This window comes from Eumetopias jubatus, unplaced genomic scaffold, assembly GCF_037043125.1.
Source record: "Eumetopias jubatus isolate StellerSeaLion01/CBP00866 unplaced genomic scaffold, mEumJub1_p1.0 scaffold_11, whole genome shotgun sequence".
Lineage (NCBI taxonomy): Eukaryota > Metazoa > Chordata > Mammalia > Carnivora > Otariidae > Eumetopias > Eumetopias jubatus.
The window spans coordinates 115,483,658-115,506,254 of NW_028274817.1; the positions used below are offsets into that span (position 1 = coordinate 115,483,658).

Genomic DNA, 22,597 nt, shown 5'->3' on the forward strand with positions numbered 1-22,597 from the left:
GCTGCTGACATTGGTGACCACACCACCTCCTCACAAAGAAGCTAGAACCTGGGGCATAGGGTGGAGGGATTTTTTTTTTTTTTAATTTGCTGGTCGTGAGGTGAATTTCAAGTGCTTTTCCATGTCAAGTGCAAGTCATGTCCACCTCCTGATTATTTTTGGAGCATGAGAGCATTTAAATTTTTTTTTCATCTCTCTCCCCGCATAAGATTGAGCAAAAACGTTCCTTGACTAATTGAAGTCATTTCATTGGATTTTGATCACAACTGATTATTTGTTTTTTTCCATGTGAAGTCTTGGGGTTTCAAACTTTCCTTCTGGAGAATGCCTTTTGAAACAGTTTGCTCTCGCTGCCTGATGTCAACTGCTTGGTAAACCAGTGGATATTAAAATACTCAAAATGTACAGACAATGGGCCATGCTGAATGTTTTCATGATGTCTTATCTGCAGTTGGTGCAGGGCTCCAGTTATGAACATGGACCAGTGAAGGTAGGTGGCTTAATTTTTAATGTGCTGCAGAGTTTTCTTATTGGCTTATACAGAGGACTTTCTTTGCCCCCCATTTTCCAGACAATATAAAACACTCCTAGTAGTGGACAAGCTATATCTTGCATTGGTTAATGAGTATTCTGGTTCTTAGGCTTACTAAGATTCTTGCCATGTGTGTTTGAAAATGCTGGGTTTTTTTTTTTTATTTTTTGTTTTTTGTTTTTTTGGAGATGTAATAGAACCTGAATGAGCCTTCTGGGCACTTTTCAGATGGCTAAGTTTCTCCTTAATTATATATGCAGATGGCACAGTGATTTTCTAATGAAACACTGATTTGTTTTTGGGACACGGATAACTGTGTGGGCCATTTATTCACATTGTTTGTAAGCAGCAAACGTTAGTTTAGTTAGTTTAATTTCTTTTGTAAATCGCAAACTGCAATACTTTCTCCAGATGGTTTCTCTCTGGTTTTCCAAAATACCCATGGCTACCATCTAGAAAAATGTCTTCTTGGAAGTGGTTTGGTTTTTGGCTTTTTGAAATGTGTAAAATTCAACAGTAATTGAATCCTTGGTTCTATGGGCAAGCCTCGGAGCCAGATGAGTTGAGAGTAATGCAAAAGAATTAACTGGGATGTTACTTGGCGAGCAATATTTCGCCCAGTTTCATGTATTTTGTAGATTATACTGTTTTCTTCAGCTCTTTATTTTGAAAATGATTTGGATTTAATTGTTTTGATGGAAGCGGTGCTGAATTGTTACTGATTAAGGAATTTCTGGCTGCGAGCAGACAGTCAGATGTGAACTTGAGGTTTTGTAGCTGTTGTTAGGACATGCATTTTCAACAGGGGTGATATCGCCCCCAACAGGAGAAGATTGGTCCTTGGGGTGAACAAGTCTTCCTCTCATTCCATGTGGAGTACAGATGTACATACACTGCCTAAACACACACACAGTTTGTCTGTAAAGGTTGAACACTGTGCTGGGGGACAGCCACCTTGTCTGGCAGTCTACTCAAGTCTTTCTAAAAAAAAAAAAGGAAAAGAAAATCTAGCTTCCCAAATTCCAAATGCACTCCGGAGAACCCACAGCTGCTGTTCGGCTCCCCCTCATTGCCACTGGCATACGGGCTGCATCTCGATGCCAGATGGTAGGCAGAGAGGAATCCACTGTTGAGCCTAGGTGACAGGGGGAAAAATTGGACTTGTTCGAAGCAAATAAGACTTCTCAGGCTGTTCAGCTTTTTTGAAGTCCATGAAACTCAGGAATCCTTTAGATGTGCTGGGTTCATGGAAGCTTTTTTTTTTTTTTCCTCTCCAGTGTTGTGCATGGATTTAAAAAAATGTTTCCATTTGACTTTGAACATTATTGCATTGGACAGCACAAGAGGAGATTTTGAATTGTTGGAAAGAAGTAATATGCTTGAGGTTCTTCCGCTCTTTTAAAGAGCTCAGACACCAAGAATTCTTTAGGTGTCCTAGGCATGGTGAGGTTTTAAGTGTTTCAGATGTACTGATCACACATGAACTTATTTCGTGGGACGGTGGAAGAAAGTGTTTGAATTTGCATGTGACAGAAGACATGTCCTTACACATGGAAGATGCAGCATTATATGCTTAGTAATACACTATTAGCAATTTTTTCACATATGTCTGAGTTTCCTTTAAAAAGTGAAGCCACATATATTGCGCTTCTGTCTACCCAACCCCTAGCTAAATTAAATGTTTCCGATATGAAGGGCGGGGGTGCCTAGAGTAAGCAGAAGTTTTAGCATAGATGTGACTGGGTAGTGTGAGGGATAAGGAGCTGCACCATATTGGTTATTAGACTTTTCCTTTACCCCCTTTTTCTTAAGAGAAAATCTAAGAAGAAATATGCTTCTTAATGTTCTTGTGTAAATGAAAATTTAGTACGGAAGTGTATTCGAGATGGTAATGAACACTGGGATATGAATTTATTTTTTTGCTTTGGGGGATAAAAATGTTCTATTTATTGTTAGACATTTTCAGCGTCTTCCTTAGTCGTAGGTCCATGAATGTGTTCTTTTCTCCACCCTCCTGTCTTCTAGCCCGCTCTGTTCCTAAATGGATGGCAATGCCGATTCTGTTCCCTAGGTTGCCCTTCCCTTACAGTCCTCACTTTCTGTCCTTGAACATTGTCCTTGTCTTCAGGTTAGACTAACGTTGCCTCTACCCTAATTATACGAGTCTGTGAATATTTTTTTCTGCAACAACCATGCATCCAGCTACTGATACCCCAGACGATTGCACTTAATGCCACTGGAGTGTGAGGCATCCTAATTTCATTAGTCTTGCCACTTGTACTTAGGAGAGCTGTTTGGGGTCAGCAGTGCATGGACTTTGTGAACTGAGATAATTCTGTTTGAAAATCTCAACTCAAATCTGTATATACTGTTTAGCTGCTAAGTTTCTCAATCTAAGCAGAACACATTTTCTTCTAGAAACAGTGTTAACCCAGTGCCTGATCTTGGCTCACTGATATAATCAGATTAACCATCTAGATATGGGATTTATTGGTGTCTGTTTTCTCCAGATTTTTTTCTACAGTTGGGATAGTCCTATATAGTTGCACAGGATGTGCACTGCCCAACTCTAGGAAGCTTTACATAGACTCACATCTGTATGTGACAGCCCTGAGTACCATAGTGTTCACATTCTGGGCATTCGGTTATAATTACCTATAATTTCACTGTCCAGTTGTTCACACTGACTGGCTGGCCAGCATTGTCTGGTTTATTTGATAAGCAGTTCTTGTCATCGGGAATCCTGGCATCTCCTTGAGCACTCCTACGAAGCCAGCCTCCATAAATCTTTTCAAAGTCACTGATGCAAACATACCACTAGAGTGATGAAGGAATAACTGCAGCAGGTTATGGTAGGCTTCCCCAACTCTTTTCTGGCAAAATTGGTTTCCTTCTCCTCCACACCACCTTCTAGCCCCCCCTTTCTTCACTGGTGGATGAATGTTGCTGGGTGTTGGAGCCATTCAAACTGTATGTGATACCAAGACCCACTGGAACGTCTTAACTTTCATGAGAAGTCCCATGGCCGACAAGACTTCATAAACTTGGTGTCACGTGCCTTCTCCTGAAATAGACTCTAGAGTGAATTGAACAACAAGAACTGAGGGCACCTTGCTTATTTCACTCTGGGAAGCAGACCCTCCTTTCCCCTCCCTCTTTTTACTTCCTAAGTCATTCACCGGGGAAGTCCATTCACTGTTGCTAGTCACATGGCCCAATGAGTTCTTGTTCACTTTTTGATCAGGCACAGTCCTTGGCACAAAAGACATTTGAAATGTTTTCTATTAACTTCTTCATTTATGACCCTGTAGCTAACTGTTGAATTACATGCTTCTATACACAGATCTGTTCTACCCTAGTCAGTCACTTTTAACTGGTGGTTGAAGCTTTTATATCACCATAGCATGTTATTGGTATTCGGGATACAGTAGAACCCACCGTATCTTACATCTGCCTTGTATGACTTATTTTTTCATTTAAAAATCCTGATTTGGACTTGTGGATAGACCTTCATTGTAGGCCCCTACGAGCACTAGGAAAAAAAATACCAGTAATGCTAAATGTTGAACGAGTTCCATTATGGAACCCCTTTTGGGAGCAGCTTATAAAACATAGTTTATGGGATGAAAATAGAGTATTTGGACACTTGAACGCTTCCATGTAGAGCCTGACGTAAGATCTGGAACTCCTGGACACATTTATCACTACCACAATTGGCTGGAGGTCCTAGAGAAATAGGGACACACATGACAGTAACCTTGTTTCTGAGCACATTTCTAAATTTAACTCTTTCCTACCACTCGAGATTAGCAGAGAGGATGGGAAACTATACATAATTGGGAATGTCATTGAGATGAGAGGCGAGGAGACTTTTCTTCTTAGGTGGCTTCCATGCAAAGTCCAGTTTTTTCTCTCTTGGCACAAATTCTTACAATCTCTAGCAAGATACTAGGACCTTATAAAGCAAAGACACACTGAGGCCTCCCTGCATCGTGAAAGATTTGACCAATCGTAAGGTCCCAGTTGGTAAAATATCTCCCTTGCCTCGTGTTAGAACTTAACTGTGTTCGACAGTTCATTCGCTCAGTTGTTGAGCGCCTACAATGGGCACTGATGTCAGTGCTGGAAATGCAACAGGAAGGAGGACAGTGTTTCGACTCTCCTGGAACTTACATTCCAATGGCGGGGAGAGGCAGGCAGTAGCACCTGTCAGGGGTCATGCCATGGAGAAAATCAGGCAGGAGGGGGAGACACAGAGTGATGGGTGGGGGAGACTTCTCAGATTTGATTTCACTTGTGCAGAGCCCTGAAGGAAGTGAGGGGGGGGCCGAGGCAACCATTGTGCACTGGCCATGGGGAGGGCAGGGAGGTGGCTTGGGGGTTTGGGTCGTAGCCAGGGGGCCAGTGAAGCTGGAATAGGGAGGGAGGGGGCGCCAGAGCCACAGTTATTGAGGTTGGCAAAGTAGCCAGGGCAGATCATATAGGGTGTGGCTGTGTTCCAATAAAACTTTATCGATACTGAAATTTGAATTGCATATCATTTTCGTGCGTTGTGAAGTAATCCTCCTCTTCATTTGTTTCAACCACTTAAAATTACAAAAAAATAATTCTTAGCTCATGGGCCATAGTAAAATAGGCTGTAGGCTGGATTTGGCCCACGGATCATAGTTTGCCAACCCTGATCTATATCATTACATGATTTTATCCTCTGCGTTGTATGTATCAGTACTTGAAATTTTTAATTTGTGTTTAAGTTTAGTGCTTTGTCATCCTCCACTAGAAGGAAAGCTTTTTAAGAACAGGAACTTGTCTCTTTTTTTCTTTCTTTCCTCCTTCATTTTAAGAAGTTGCTTATGCTCCTTGGCGTTGGGCATGCGCCCCTGCTCCGGCCCCAGCCGGAGTTCCTCTGCCCCAACGGCAGCCACTCCAGTGCACCTGCGGCGTGTCCTTCTTACCACCTGTAGGGTGCCCTGAGCATGGGAACTCTGCATTATGTGCTTTGGCGTCTCAGTCACCTACTACAAAGCCCGTGAGAGAGTAGATACTAAAAAAAGTGTGTGTGGACTGACTGATGGACATGGCCTCTGGGATTTTGAGATACGCAGCTTATAAACCACTGCATTAAGTAATCTCCAACATCTACTCTCACCATGGCTTGTCTGATTTCAATTGTTTACATTCGGAAGCATTTTTGATAAGGCAGTAGATTGACCCTGTACGGTTTGCCTCTGGGGATTAGAGAGGGTTCACATGGCGTTATCAAAGAACCCTGCGGTGTCCTTTTAGCCACAAGCCCTCCTGTAAGGTGTTCACTGCTAGGAGCCAGTTACAGAAGGAAGCCCCTTTCGCCCATATTCTAGCCTAGTGGTCACAGAGAGAGACAGAGGCAGAACAGCATTGGGCCACATGGTAACTCTGGATAAAACACAGACATCTTGATGATTTCCTTCACCTTTGAGATCCCTGAGAAGTGCTGTCCATGTTTTCATCTGGTGATTGGTGGTAGATTAAGGCAAAGTACTCTGGTTGGATACTTTATCAGTCAGCATAGGCCAGGATTTGTTGCAATGATAAGCACCCCCCAGATCATGGCAACTCAGAAACAGGTTTATTTATTGCTCATACCAAAGGACCATCCTGGTTAGTTCAGGATGAAACTGGCTGAGCCTCCACATCTTGAATGTCATTAACCGCTGCGACAGAGGGCAGGAGAGCCCTGAAGAGTCTTGCCTTGGCAATTAAATGTTCTGGCCTGGAAGTGATACATGTCACTTCTGGTCACAGCCCCTTGACCCATTGCTCCATCGAACCACAAGGCGCCAGAAAGTGCAGTCCTTCCATGTGCTCAGAAGATAGAAAGCTGGAAATATTTGGTGAACAGTATTAATGACTAACACAACTCTGATTGCTTCTAAATGTTTTTGAACATATCTTTGAGATGGGAAACAACCATGGTTGGATACTGGGGTAGAGTCGCTGAAGGAAGACAATTAAGTTTATTTCTGCTGTTCAAGAGTAGGCTCCTTTTCCCTGGAAAAAGAACAGCTGTACATTCAGTTCAGTAAGTATTCGTGGAATGTCTATCATGTGCCAGGCACATGAGTAGAAATGATATTTTTATGAAATAAAGATGTCTTAGTTATTTTCATGTCTTACCAACAACCGAGTTCAGTTTGGCCTGTGGGAAGGATAATTTTAAGGCCTGGAACTGTAGGTAATAATGTAAATTTTTAGGAGTCTTTTTTTTTTGGTTGTTGTTCATTGTTACCTAAATAATTATAACACTCACATGTTTGAGAAAAGTATTGCTTTCCTGAAATCTAGGTTTGGCTAAAATTGTTTCTGGAGAGAGATAATGACATTTGCGGGATATTGCTATGGCAAATACTTTGTTGCTGCTTACGGTTCCATTCTGCAGAGAGTCAGGAAGGGTGTAATTTTGACTGGGTGAATGCCCTGAATTCATCCTAAGTTAAGATGCCTCAAAAAGGGGCGCCTGGGTGGCTCAGTTGGTTAAGCGACTACCTTCGGCTCAGGTCATGATCCTGGAGTCTCGGGATCGAGTCCCACATCGGGCTCCCTGCTCAGCGGGGAGTCTGCTTCTCCCTCTGACCCTCCTCCCTCTCATGCTCTCTGTCTCTCATTCTCTCTCTCAAATAAATAAATAAAATCTTTAAAAAAAAAAGATTCCTCAAAAAGAAGAGTGGGATGAAAAAGTAAACACAGACTTTGCAGTGGTGTGCTTGGTTCATAACTACACCCTCACAGCAAGACTGGGTATCATTGGGCATCTTCGATGGTGCAGAGAATATTGGCAAGGAAGAGAAGGAGAGCCATGGATGTTGATGTGAGACCATTGCATCGTTAGAAGAAGGGAAAAGTGGGGCACACTGGGCTGACTGCCAGCAGTATAGTGGGGTGCCTTGCCAAAAAGACATGAAGTTTTACATAAAGATTCTCTGCCCATCCAACGGATTGTGGTACACTTAGGCTGAAACAGGGCTGTAGCAGTTAGCTGTGCCACAATAATGCTGTGTAACAAACCAGTCCAAACTTCAGTGGCTTCAAAAATCTATTCTCACTTGTGTTGCTGTGGGTCAGCTGGGAGTCAGGACCGAGGCTCAAGCCATCGGTTGAGTGTGGGTCTGCCCCGCCTGTCTCTCATCCTCCTTGGATCAGTGGGCTAGCAGGGGCAGGTACTTGTGATGGCAGAAATGTAGAAGTGTACACTCGTGAGCACATTTCAGTACTCTGTGTCATATCTTGTAATGTCCCACTGGTCAGAGCAGGTCACTTGGCCCAACATCAGGAGGGCTTAGATACTTCTCCCTTTTGGGGGGCAGCTGTGAAGTTGTTTTTAACAATAACCTAATTACCGTGAAGGCTTTGAGTTGTTTCCTTACACATTGGGCCCTTGATCTTTGAGATCAGTGATAAAGAAACTGTAACAGACCTCAGGAATATATACTCTTGGGGTTATTCAGAGCACCCTTTTGAGTCTTGCCACTCAAGTCCATCTCACATTCATCTGCCCCACATTTCCTAAGCACAGTTACATCAGATGGGAGCAGAGGCATTTGAGTAGAGCCTGGATTTAAAACATGTAAAGGGGGGTGGTGCCTGGGTGGCTCCATCAGTTAAGTGTCCAACTCTTGATCTCAGCTCAGGTCTTGATCTCAGGGTCATGAGTTCAAGCCCCATGTTGGGCTCCATGCTGGGTGTGGAGCCTACTTAAAAATAAAATATGTAAAGGGGGATGTTAACTAAACTGAATTTTATAAAAGAATTTTTTTAATATTTAGACTTAAAAAATGTAAAGGGGGGCATAGACATCTCCCCAAATCTCCCCATTTGGCGGGGAAGAAAACCATCCACAGGATTCATCAAACTGGAGGATGTGGCGGTCCCAGGCATCTTAGTCCTCCAGTATCCCCCTAAAATACCCAGACGGCTATGCACACACACAGAAATACATGCATGCGTGGGCGTGCTTGTGAGTACATGCAAACACACACACGATTTCCCTGTGTTTGCGATTCCTTTCCTTAGTCAAGTTTAATTAAACACCCTAGGTTTTTCATATGTATACATTTCAACACAGAACTACATAAGTCAAAGAGCCACCAAGAGCAGGAGGCCCCCAGATGGCCAGGTTCCTGGATTTCAGAGAAGCAGGACCAGGCCCTCGGCTCCCTCTGAGCAGCTCCAGCAGTAATTACTAGCAAGCCTGCATTCTCCTCCCCGCCCTCAGTTGATGCACCCCGTTCCATTAGGTACCATCTATTCTAGGTAAGGCCAGACCCCAATAACAGAACACAAAGGTTTAAGAAGTGGGTTGTCTGTTTCTTCACCCATGTATAAAGATGTATATGTAAAGCCTGAGCAGATTACTTTGGAAATTGGCCTTTCATCTGAAAACACTTCCAAGAAATGTTAAAAAAGAAGACGAAAAAGCTTGTCCTTGCTTTACCCTGGAAAAGTTTTTCTCTTCAGTTTTTATTTACTGTGATTGAGGTTGCACCATCTTGCTCTTGTCAGACTCACCTCTGGTTACTGAGGGAGATGAGGGGCCAGAAGACACAGACCTCTGAACTGCAGCACAGGACCAGTCCCCCCGCCTCAACCCCCAAGAAAGGAAAGAAAGGGTATTAACTTTGCTAAACACGTACTCTGTGCCTGCCCCTTTCCCCCATCGGACCTCGTGTAATCTCCCCATCAGCTCGCTGAGGTGGGCACTGGGAGCATCGCCAGCCATAAAATGAGGAAACCAAGCCTTAAGGAAGCTGAATAATTGACCCTCAATCACATAGCTAAAAAGGAGCAGTGCCTTGATTCAAAGGCTGCTTACTTTATGTTTTAAAGTCACTAACGTTTTTTTCCCTTTGGCGGGCAGGTCCATGAATTTTCACACACGGTAGAGATTTGTGTAACCAGCGCCGTAATCAGCATAGGGAAACATTCATTTATGCTCTCCTTTCCACCAAGCTCTGGCAGCCTCTGATCTGTCTTCCAGCTCTATCATTTGGGTTTTTTGAGAATGTCATAAATGGAGTCACACAGTAGGTAACCTCTTGAGATTGGCTTCTTCCACTGCTGATGCCCTGCGGACCCATCCGAGTTGCTGCACGCACTAGATCGTTCGGTGTTCTTGCTGAGTGGCATTTCACAGGATGGATGGAGCAGTTTGCTTAACCACCCACCCACTGAATGACATAATGGGTTGTTTCCAGTTTGGGGACTATTAATGAAGAAAGCTATTGTAAACATTAGTGTAAAGGGTTTGGGGTGAACATAAGTCCTCCTTTATCAAGGGTAAATTCCCAGGAATGTGGCTGCTGGGTCATATGGTGAGTGTCTGCTGAACTTTGTCAGAAATTGCCAACATGTTTTCCAGAGTGCTGTTCCATTAAAAACCAGTCGTGAACAACTCAAATCCATGTGTTCCCCTCTCGTTAGCTGTGGTTTATGGATATTAGGCAAAGCTTCCCTTCAGGGAATTTTCACTTGGGAGCTACGGGAGGCAAAGGCAGAAAACTTCATTTGGCCTCAGCAGGGTAACATGGCCCAGGGACTCGAGGGGCAGGGGGAACAGTCTTCGTGGAAGACAGCTGGGAGCATGAGTGTGCCACCTGGACCCCAAACCAGGAACAATTCGGTGGTTTTGGCTAAGCTTTAAACATTTTGTTGGAATTGAAATGCCAAATGCTCTTGCCGCAAAACAGAAGTGACTAAGAGGCGGAGGGAACGCAGAATTATTTGTGTTGCAACATGATCCATCTCCCCAAACCCACTGCAAAGGGAAATTGCTGACTGCTTCAATGCCCCCGACCTCCAGGGGCAAGTAATAGAACTGTGTCCCCAGGCAACACTTGTAAATCTCTGAGCAAATCTAGGGAGAGTCGTGTGAAATGTGTTCCCTCCATAGCTCACCCAGAAGCTTCTGGATTTTTCCCGATATATAAATTCTGTTCACTCCACCTCCTTATTACCGAGCTTCCTGAAGATAACTGCCAACATGGTTGACAAAATAACTTTTTTTTTAAAGTTTTTAAGAGGTTGGAATCCCAGGCTTAGACTCCGCATTCTCAAAAGGTCCAGAGAGGAATTTTGCAAAATTGGTCTTCCCTATCTAGGACAGGAGGATTCCTAATAGCATGGGACTGGATGGCCCAAGAAAAGCTTTTCCTGGCGCTTTGAAGAAAGTAATCAGCAACCCCACTCCGAAATTGCTTGCCAAAAGTCTGAGAGCTCGGAGCCGGGATCTGAGCCCTGCCGTGTACTCCAAGCCCTGTTCCTGCAGCCTAGGCATCCATGTTTATACTCCTCATTTATGTTTTCTTTCAAGTACTTTATGGACTGCCTTGTGAAAGGACTCTAATTTACACTTCCCTGTTGAATTCCAGTAGGTCGAAGCACTGCCTATTATTTTTATTTCTGTTTTGAGAAATGGGTTGTTTTGAGTCCTTGGAAATTTGAGAAGCAATTTATTCTGTCATTTAGCCTGGTCTCAAGAAAGGCAGCTGACCTCCTCATGCTCTTTGGCCTGGAAAACGTTATTGTTGGTCTTCAATCTTGAAAAAGTCATACAGGTTGGGAACTGGTCCACCATCAATCAATCAGCTGACTTGAGTTAAGAAAGGCTTTGGAAATCCAGTTAAGCAAGATACTTACACAAGTATTTTGAATCCAAGGTGTAACCCAAAAGGGTTTAAAGAATAAGATTATTTCTCAGCATGCGTCTACCATTTATTCCCTGCTGAATGGACTTGTACATAGCTCAGGCACTAACCAAGGTCTTTCGATGTACACCAGCATGCACCATCCCCCAAGTGAGTGATTCTCATTAAAATCACTTGGGAAGTTTTTTTTTTAAGATTTATTTGAGAGAGGGAGAGAGAGAGAGAGCACGAGGGGGGGAGGGGGGAGGGGAGAGAAGCACACTCCCTGCTGAGTGTGGAGCCCATCCTGGGGCTTGATCTCATAACCCTGAGGTCATGACCTGAGCTGAAATCAAGAGTCGGCCGCTTATCTGACTGAGCCACCCAGATGCCCCAAAATCACTTGGGAAGATTTTTTTCAAATAAACTTTTTATTTTGAAGTAGTCTTAGATTTACAGAAAAGTTTCAAAGGTAGTATGGAGAATTCCTATATATCTCCCGCCCATCTTCCCCGAAGACTAGCAAACACTTGGAAAGTTTAAAAAAAAAAAATCCTGATGACAAAGCTGCGGCCCAGACCCATAAGATATGAACCTCTGAGGATGGGATCCCAAAGCATCAGTATTTCTTTGAAGCTTCTTCCCCGGTAGGTTCAAGGTGAAGCCAAGATTGAGAACCGCTGCTACAAACCCTTACTTCTCCAAGTATGCTCAGCCAAACAGCAGGACCACCATCACCCGGGAGCTTGTTAGAAATGCAGCATCCTGGGGTACCTGGGTGGCTCAGTCATTAAGCGTCTGCCTTCGGCTCAGGTCATGATCCTAGGGTCCTGGGATTGAGCCCCACATTGGGCTCCATGTTCAGCTGGGAGCCCGCTTCTCCCTCTCCCTCTGCCTCTCGCCCTGCTTGTGATCTCTCTCTCTCTCTGTCAAATAAATAAATAATATATATATAATTTTATATTTTGTATATATTTTATATTTTATATATATAAAACGTGTGTGTGTGTGTATATATATATATATATACATATATATATATAAATAAATGCAACATCCTAGGTCTCGCCCCAAACCCGCATCAGGATCCGCATTCTAACAAGATGACTGGGTGATTTGTATACACATAAAACTTTGAGAAGCACTACTCTATTACCAAACATTAAACAGACCACACAAACCTGGGTCTGATTGCTCTTTGTCAAATGCATGTATGTATTTATTACTCATCAGTTTCTTCCTCACATATGTACTAAGTGCTTATCGTGTAAAAAGGACGAAACAGACATGTATTCTACCTTCAAGGAGATCACAGTCTAGTAAGGGAAATGCAACATGTTCATAAATCATAGAGTCTAAGTTAGGGGCATCATATAAAGCTTGATGGAGGAAGCGGCATTGGATTTGGACTTGGAAAGAGGACACCTGGAGGAAGATACTTGAAAGATAAGTGACGTAGTTTGAACAAATGAATAATCTCAGAGTTAGATTTTCTCTAGCATTTGATGAATCAATTTTTTTCATATATTTAATAAATCTTTATTTAGCTCTTACTATTGCTATATGAATAAGACATCTCATTACTGCTGCAGTAGCCCTTACAACCCAGTGGGGAAGACAAACACTAAGCAAGTAATGACAAATAATTCGTTAGTGTCCGTGGTGATAAGCGCTGGGAAGGAGAAAAATGGGGTGCTGTGAATCCATGTGACCTAGGGACCGGACCCAGGTGGGAGGGGGTTGTGGGGGAGGTTTCCCTAAGAAGGTAACACTTGGCTAAGAAAGGCTTACCTGGACAGAGAGTGGAGGGCACTCCCAAGCAGAGGGAACAGCGTGGACCAAGGCCAGAGCAAGAAGAAATGAACAAAAGAGCAAACCAGTGAAATGGATGTCCAGTAATATTCAGCTCTCCAGTGTTTTCCACTGCCTCCTGAACTGGTACAAGTAGCCTGGCCTTGAAGCTTCCAATCCTTCCTCTTTTTGGTTTGAGACAGTTATGGTGATGGACAATCTACATACCCTAAAACTTACCCATTCACCTGTTTTAAGTAAATCGATGATTTTTAGGAAACTTACTGAGTTGTGCAGCCATCATCTATGTAAGATCCCTTGTGCCCTTTTATGATTAACCCTCATTTCCACTCCCAGCCCTGGGTGGCCAATAATCTATTTTCTGTCTCCTGGTGAAATACCTAGGAGTGGAATGGGTTGGTTGTATGGTCAATTTATGTTTAACTTTTTAAAGAACTGCTGAACTCTTTTCCAAAGGGCAGCACCATTTTACAATCCCATCAGCAACGTTCCCAACCAAAGTGACCCTCCCGCTGTTCTTTTCAGTGTGGCTTCTTGATATCCCCAAATCATGCCTCTGTTTGATCTTTGAATGTGTTACTTGACTAGATATTTTTGAGGAGGAGGGGGGATGGAAATTTAGAATTTAAATTATCAGGCGTACAGGAGGCCTTTGGTTTCCCCACAACACGGACACTTCCAAATCCCTCCTACAAACCCAGCCACCATACCTTTCCAAGCGTCTTGCCTGCCATTTTAGTCACACTTGGCCCGGATTGCTGACTAAGCCTGAGCTGGGGAGCTGCTCCTGCTTCTTCGGGGGCAAGTGCCCCGGGAACTTAGCAATTAACAAAAGGAGAAATGGCTACTCTTCGCCTTACACTGCAGAGAACAGTATACATTTAAATAAGGAGACAATCTTGTACAAAGACTTTAAGCCTCATGTTTTAGAAACTGGCTGCGGTAGCCAGGACATCAGAGAATAATTTGTTATTTAGGAGTGAAATTGCTAACAGTATCGGATTAATTATCGCACACACGAATAAAAAGACAAAAGCAGAGACCGGGTAAGCCTGCTCCACTTCCTTCCTCTTGCTGAGTGCTTTCAAATTACTTTAGTTTTGACTAGGACTTCCACTAGAAAAGAGGAAGAAATTATGAGCAACTTATTTGGCAAACGTTTGGTAGTTAAAACTGTTGAAATCAATGGTTTATTTTATTTATTTATTTTTTTAAAGATTTTATTTATTTATTCATGAGAGAGAGAGAGAGAGAGAAGCAGAGGGAGAAGCAGGCTCCCAAGGAGCAGGGAGCCCGATGCGGGACTCGATCCCAGGACCCTGGGATCATGACCTGAGCCGAAGGCAGACGCTTAACCATCTGAGCCACCCAGGCGCCCTAAATCAATGGTTTAAATATAGATTTGGGACTCTATTTTACACTTGGCGACTTTAATTTTTATCTTCCCAAGCAGATAACATCAAGTTAATTATATAAAAATCAACCAGTGCAGAAAGTCTATTGGAGACCAACAGCCTTTCTTGACCCTTTGTAGACGTATCCCCCGATGAATTAGTTTTCAGATTTCAGCTGATGTTGAGTGGTTAGTACTCCCGCTTGCAATAGTGAAATGACCGTCTGCAATTTCTCAGCTATTTCAAACTAGATTTTAAATTATGAGGCTTAACGCATGCTTAGATAACTCTGAGTATTTGAGTAAACACTGCGTTTTTTATGATGAGCAAGTCATATGAGCCGTTTGGTGCCTTTCATGCAATCCGGAGATTTGACATTTTCCTCCTGAGTTCTCAGTTGGATATTTTAAAAACATTCCTGAGATTGAACTAAAGCCTGTCAGAACTATGGATACATACATCGCTCTATGTTTATGGATGGTATTGAATGAAATTTGCCTCATTAAACAAAAATCCTTTCGCTACAGCACGATTTTTAAAACATTTAAAAAGCTGTTTGATCGGTTTCATTATTTTCATGTGGAAGCAACGCTGTAACAAAATTTTATTTCAAAGATGACATTGAATGTGAAGAAGTAACACTGTCAAACCAGAAAAGGCAATGAATAATCAGGAAAAGAGAGGCTACTGACAAACGAGCCTTTAATGGAGAATCATCGCATTTCCAAGTTGCTTTGAGACACGAGCAATTATGCAGTTTCATTCCCAGATTTCCTAGATGAAGAAGCTGTGGCCTGCCGCTTAGACTGGATGCCTGTTCCACAAACCCTATGTTGGCTCTTCAAGCTTCCTCCTCCCCACGCTCCCTGAAAATTGCATTGATTTAAATTTCACAGAGAAGTGAGACATCATAGGTCACAAGCATCCTTGCTGTCTACAAACCCATGTCATTCTCTGCGAGCCTCCTATTTTGGAAGGTCATCCTCTCATCCATTGATCCATTTATCTCTGGAACTTAGGTCAAACCAACCCCTCCGCTTTATCTCTCCTGCATATGTGTTCAGTGTCTTCCGCTCTGGAAGACACTTTCTTCTAAGCGCTTTCCCTCGGCTTAGAAATATGTTCAAGACTCCCCCGCTTTTATTAAACACAGACACACATTCATATCTGAACTTCCAAGCAAGATGACCTTCTCAATTCATGTTTTGAGATCTTTTCTAGTTCATAGCCGTGATAGGTAAAATAGAAAATTGATCAAGGGGCGCCTGGGTGGCTCAGTCAGTCAAACGTCTGCCTTCAGCTCAGGTCATGATCCCAGGGTCCTGGGATTGAGCCCCACGTCGGGCTCCCTGCTCAGCGGGGAGCCTGCTTCTCCCTCTACTCCCCGTTCATGCTCTCTCTCGCTATCTCTGTCACTCTCTCTCAAGCAAATAAATAAAATCTTTAAAAAAAATTGATCCAATGCTGGTAAACATCTGCAGGTGGCAAACATTGGCAGGAATGGTACCAAAACCAAGAAGCTGAAAAGATCAACACATTGTACACCCTGAACTTATACCAAGTTGTATGTCGTTATATCTCAATACAAATAAACTTTCAAAAAACATGAAGCTGAAGCTGCAGAACTGGGTCTGGAAGGCAGAGGCCCCTGAGAATTCAACCTCAGTGGGCAGTGTGCTCTGTGAGTGCGTTCCCTCAGCTCCCTGGAAGCCGAAGGAAGAGTTACCGCTCATTGCTGCCTGGAGTGTGTCTTCTCTGAAACTGTTTAACTAGGGGCAAAGGAGGAAGCAGATACTTCCTGGCAACCAGGACTTGAACTAAGCTGATCCGAGTCATAAATACTCAACAAGATTCTGGATTCAGGGCCCTGGGAGTCAGTGGGTGCAACCACAGAACTTCTCAATGAAGAAAGAATAGAGAGAAAGAAAGACAAACCCCCCAATGAAGGTGAAACTACTGAACAAAATTCCAAAGCACATACGGGTAATTATTAGTAAGAGACAGCCAATAACACTTATCATAAGGTATAAGTCATATATATTAAAATAGAATTTGAAGAAATAAGTATATTTGGGACCCTCAAAGTGATAAAAGAATAATATAAGATAAAATGACAAATTAGGAGAAACATACAGAAATGAAACAAAAAGGAAGGAGAACGAAGGGGAAATATTTGAAATTAGAAATATGGTAATTGAAATGAAAAACTTACCAAAATAAACTCTAGGCTCACACAATTGGAAAATTGGTGATTGGGAAGATGAATCAATTAATTTAACACATTGAAGAGAGATGAAAGCACATTTAAGAGATGTGTGAGATCATTAAGAGCCTCCAATACATGTCTGATAAGTATTTCAAAAGTAGAATTGAGACAATGTAATACATGGAATAATGAAAAATATAATGCCTGAAAAGATAAAGAATTGAAATTTGAAATGGCCTCAAGGTTCAAACTGCTGTGACAGTCTCCGTTACAACTTCTCTACCCTGCCATTACAGACAATATGTAAATGAATGTGCTTGGTGTGTGCTGATAAAACTTTATTCATGAAACAGGCCGGTGGCAGGCTGAATTAGGCCAGGTGGCTGTAGTTTGACTGCCCCTGATCTAGAGTAGGAACCATTGTTTATATTTTCATGTATGTCCCTCCAGATATTTTGTATATATAATTTTACATATACAATTAACGATGGTTAATTGCTTATATATGCATACATATATCATGTACATCATACACACAAAAAAAGGCATCATAACTGAATCATACAAGACTTGGACCACACTTGCTCCTCTGGGCACCCACTTTTGGACAACACTCAGTACCCATCATTGTATCTAAAAACAAAAAAATCCTACTCCTAAAATACTGATGAATGATGCAGGTTTTAACTAAAGTTTCTGAGGGACGGTGGAGGAGGGTGGACATCACACCACTCAACATAAAGCTTCCTAAAGGCCCCATTTGCTCACCTGTCTTTCCCCGCTGTTCCTCCCCCTGCAGCAGGCAGCTGATCTCCACCTCTCTGTCCACCTTCCTCAGTACCATCCTGCAGCTGCCGTGGTCCCTCGGTGCCCCCCTCACCCGGCTCTAAAACTCCCTTCAGCCCACATATTCCAGCTGCCCAGGAAAACAAAGATCCAGAAACCACAGGCTCGGCAGGAGAAAATCCAGGTCCCTAACAATGGACCGACCACTGTATCATTTCTCCAGCACGTTCCAGGCAGGAGCTCGATTCATTCTGTCCCAGTATACATCTCCATCACTGGTTTTAATGACCACGTAGTATTTCATTGTATGTATGTATCATTGTTTATATAACCAAGCCCCTAATTTTAAACAATTCAGCTACCATACAGAAAATATTGTATTGGTGGGGAGCCTGGGTGGCTCAGTAGGTTGAGCGTCTGCCTTCAGCTTGGGTCATGATCCTGGGGTCCTGGGATCGGGCCCCGCATCGAGCTCCCTGCTCAGCGGGGAGTCTGGTTCTCTCTCTCCCTTTGCTCTCCACCCCTACCCCCCGCTCTTGCGTGCTCTCTCTCAAATAAATAAATGGAGAAAATCTTAAAAAAAAAGGACGAAAAAAATTTTTTTAAAAAAAAAAATATTGTATTGGCAGAGTCTCACAAATCCATGCATTGTTGTCAGCCAATACAGTTCATGCAAATGTGTGGAAAGCGAATTTTCAACATAAACTTTAGAAGTGTATTTTATCAGAAAAAAAAAGATGTCTTTGAAATAGTAAACAAGTTTTTCAAAAAAGGCTCAGGGTCTTAAAACCTTCCTTTTTGTGTGACTGCAGGCAGGGTCCCCAGGACTTTGTGGGTTAGTTTCTCAGATCACAGGAACAAAAGCCATTGTCATTGGCTCCTTTTTTTTTTTTTTAAGATTTTATTTATTTATTTGACAGAGCGCACGCGAGAGAGGGAACACAAGCAGGCAGGGGGAGAGGGAGAAGCAGGTTCCCCACTGAGCAGGGAGCCCGATGCGGGGCTCGATCCCAGGACCCCGGGATCATGACCTGAGCCGAAGGCAGACGCTTAACGACTGAGCCACCCAGGCGCCCCTGTCATTGGCTCCTCTCATAAAATAGTACGATTTTGAAATTTGTATTCCTTTCCTGTGGCTCCTGTACCAAATTACTATAAAGTGGGTGGCTTAAAACAATAGAAATGTATCCTCTCGGAGTTCTGGAATCCAGAATTGTGAAATCAAGGTGTTGGGAGGGCTGTGCTCCTTCCAAAGACTCTTGGAGAGAATCCTTCCTTACCTCATCCAGCTTCTGGGGGCTCCAGGCCATTTCTGGCTTGTGGCTGCATTCCTTTAACTTCTGCCTCCGTCTTCACAGCACTTCCTCTGTGCCCATGTCTTCCCCTCTCTGTCTCTTATAAGGACATTTTGCCTGTGTATTTAGGGTCCACCTAGATAATCCAAGGTGGTCTCATCTCATGATCATTAACTTCATTACATCTGCAAAGATCCTTTGCCCAAATAAAGTCACATCCCCAGGTCCTGGGGGTTAGTACGTGGGCATATCATTTTGAAGTCCACCATTTAACCCACTACAATATTGTTTTTAAATGTCCTGAGAACCCGAGGGGAATAATTCCTTTGATTCAATCATAAATGAGCAGAATGTGAATCAAAAATACTAGTATTCTTCCTAGACACTGGTGTACATTTGAATAATTTCTCTAATTTCTTTTCAGCTCTATTTACATCTTTAAGTGTCAGCAGTGAGGGTTATCAAGACAAACTAAAACTTCAGTAACTGGCTTTGAAACCAGTGTTTTTGGTTTTTTTGTTTTTAAAGCGGGCATCTCAGTCAACATTAGAATGGTCCGAACAGCAGATTAGGGCAGCTTCTGGTTTAGAGGAACTGCTGCGAATCACACACTTTGAGGACTGGAAGCTGTGGAGATGCCGAATGAAGCTCAAAAGTGTGACCAGCACAGACGCTCGCTCAGCATCCCATCGGGCCACCAGGTTTGCGGCAACTTTCTATGACATTGAAACCCTAAAAGGTAGGTGTGTGTGCGCGCATGCGCGCATGTAAGTGCCTATGTGTGCACACGCACGCATGCGTGTAAGCCAATTCTTGCTCTCTATCAGCTACCAACACATGTACCAGTTTCTTCCAAAGGTTTCAGTAGGGCAGGCACGTGTCCAGGAGAAGAAAAGGGTGTCTTTAATTTCATAGCTTTGGTGTTAGCAAAGAATCCTGGTTTCCTGTGTTTACTCTATAGAGAAATATATTCAGTATGATTTTGAGATCTAAAACTGACACAAAAGAACACTTCAGAATTCAGAAATATATTGAACTCAGAGATGTGAGTGCAAAACAAACCCAGAAAGACCATTCTTAATAGAAAAAAAAAATCACTGGGCTTACCTAAAAACATAAAACAACCTAGGTGTTCATCAGCAAGGAGCATTCTACTGCCATACCTACATGAATAAAAACCAATAGATTAGGCATGGCTTTTTTATTCCTTCAAAATTCTGTGATTTTTTTTTTTGTAGTAAAAATGAAAAGTAGAAGTTGGAAGCTGAGTTGTAATATTGCATACGGAGATTACTAGGTGATGGAGGTGGGAAATCCTCTAGACGAAAGAATCCGAACTCCAGACAGGAAATAACCTAATTTGAAATAAGGAGGATGATTGTTCCCTAGTAAGGTATGGAGGTTCTTTATAAGAAAACCATTGTCGGGCACCTGGGTGGCTCAGTGGTTAAGGGTCTGCCTTCGGCTCGGGTCATGATCCCGGGGTCCTGGGATCGAGTCCCGCATCAGGCTCCCTGCTCCGCGGGAAGCCTGCTTCTTCCTCTCCCACTCCCCCTGCTTGTGTTCCTGCTCTCACTAGTCTCTCTCTGTCAAATAAATAAATAAAATATTTTAAAAAAAAGAAAACCATTGTCATATATGTACTGTGCCATACCTGAATGAAACTTGCCAAGGAAAGTTGTGTGGCCTCTGATTAGGCATCTAACTTTTTGGATGACATAGCAACGCAACACAAGAAGCCAATGAGGCATTGTTGATCTAGCATTTGAGACTTGATTAACATATGATTATCTAGTAACAGATTGTATTTATCCCATAATGCAAATTGACCACTAAGCCAAAGTTAGTTTTTTTCTTTTTTCTAAAATTATCTTTTTTCCATTTGTAAAAAGATGATCATGTTGCACAGGCCCCTGGTGTCAGCTGTGGGGAAGGCTGAGCGTAGTTGGGATAAATCCCTCGGCAGCACGGCGGGCAGGAGTGTGAAGGAGATTCTTTGTGCTCGTGTGCAAGACCGTGTGTCTAAGTGAGTTGAGACAGCTGGCACTCTGGCCTAGAACCCACTGTAGCCGGAGGTTTGAAGCTCTAGTTGTTTCTATGTCGTGAATTGGCATGGACTTCATGGAAATAAAGGGGTCAGACCTCACCTGGAGATCCAAGGTCTTAACCACATTCCCTGTCTGAAAGTGTGAGGTGAGCCTGGAGATAACTCTGTGAGAATGGAGAGAAACAAGCATTTTACCATACAACCAAGACTAGGCGATTAAAAAAAAAAAAAAAGTCAGTGACATTGACATTCTCTAATAAATATAAAAATATATTTTTAAAGATTTTATTTGAGAGAGAGAGAGCACACGTGCACGTACATGAGTGGGGGGGAGGCGCAGAGGGAGAGGGAGAAGCAGGCTCCCCGCTGAGCAGGGAGCCCCACTGTGATGCGGGGCTCCATCCCAGGACCCCGGGATCATGACCTTGAGCCAAAGGCAGACGCTTAACTGACTGAGCCACCCAGGCACCCAAAAATATTTTTTAAAAAAACATAAAAATATGGAATTTTGCCAACTCTAAAATGTCTCTTATTACATGGGGGATCATCTGAAGTGATTTACTAAGTTAGAAGCGGTAAATAATCAAATCGATGTGCTACACCAATTGTAATTTGTTATCAACTCTCCCTCATGGATTTTGGGGTGCTTCCCTGAGGCAGAGCGGTCCTGCTGGGCAGTAGGAAAGGATAGCAGAGTTATGAAGCTTTTAAGCAGTGGCATTAGTCATAATTCCACACAATTTTGATTAAAATCTTACCACTCCGACTTGCAAAACTTAGTTTTACAAAAAAGCAAATGGAAGGGAACATTTAAGTAGAATTTTAAACAATGTTTTCATAAGTTGACTACTTGTTTTTCCCAGGATTTGTGATTAATAACAGTGAATTAAGTAATACTCATATTAATGCCTAATTGGGTAATTTATCTCTCATGGTTACAGCCTTTAGGCTCTTTATATAAATATTCATAATTGGAAATTTAAAAGGGTCTCTTGTGTTAGAAGATTTTATGATGAAAAAACAAATTTAGGGCAAATTGTGTGGTGTATGCAGTGTTTCTCAGGTGGCCAAACATCTTGTCTTTTGTGTTTTCAGTGACCGAAGGAGCAACTTCCGAGGAATATTAAGATGGGGGGAGGAATAAAGATATGGAAAGGTGTTTTAAGGGAATAATTTAGACCCTTGGGTCGGATCTCTAACAATAATACCGTATCTGTTTACTTCGAGCACAAGTTCTCTTTGTCCTTTCTAGTGGAAACATGTTCACATCTGTGGGAACTCAGAATAATGTGGGAAGAGATCAGTATAAGCTTGAAGGGGTGAAAATGGAGAAGAGTTTTTCTATTGCTGCATAACACATTACCCTCAAACTTAGCTGCTTGAAGCAACATTTTTTTTTTTTTTTTAATCTCACAGTTTCTGTGGGTTAGAAATACAGACATGGCCTAGCCGGGTGTCTCTCCTTCAGAATCTCTCCAGAGGCTGCAGTCAAGGTGTCATCTTGGGCTGCAGGCGGCTTCTCAAGGTTTAATCGGGGCAGGATGTGTTTCCCAGTTTACTCAGAGGTTGTTGGCAGAACTCAGTTCCTCACAGGCCGTTGAACAGAGGGCCCCAGTTCCTCACAGGCTGTTGGCCAGAGTGTGCTCTCAGTTCCTTGCCATGTGGACCTTTCCAACATTGTCTCTTTTTCTTGTTTCCCTCAAATTAGCCAGAATGGCCAGAATATTGCTCCTGCCATCAAATAAAACTGACCTATTTCATTATTTTACTTAAACATCGGTATTGGGCACTCGCACATGAGAAAACCCTCACTGGAGGAAAGATTAGTTCCACTGAAATTTCCGTTCATATAATTTGCTTGCTTTGA

At 42.8% G+C, this 22,597-nt stretch overlaps 1 protein-coding gene across 1 annotated transcript in view; it reads left to right on the forward strand.

Annotated features, from left to right (window-relative positions):
• Window positions 1–400: 400 nt before the first annotated feature.
• Window positions 401–22,597, forward strand: part of VEGFD (vascular endothelial growth factor D) — a 34,699-nt gene continuing 12,502 nt past the window's right edge. The window contains exons 1-2 of the mRNA XM_088028864.1: window positions 401–490; window positions 19,212–19,422. Coding sequence (XP_087884990.1) covers window positions 401–490; window positions 19,212–19,422 — 301 coding nt within the window. The remainder of the gene's footprint in view (window positions 491–19,211; window positions 19,423–22,597) is intronic.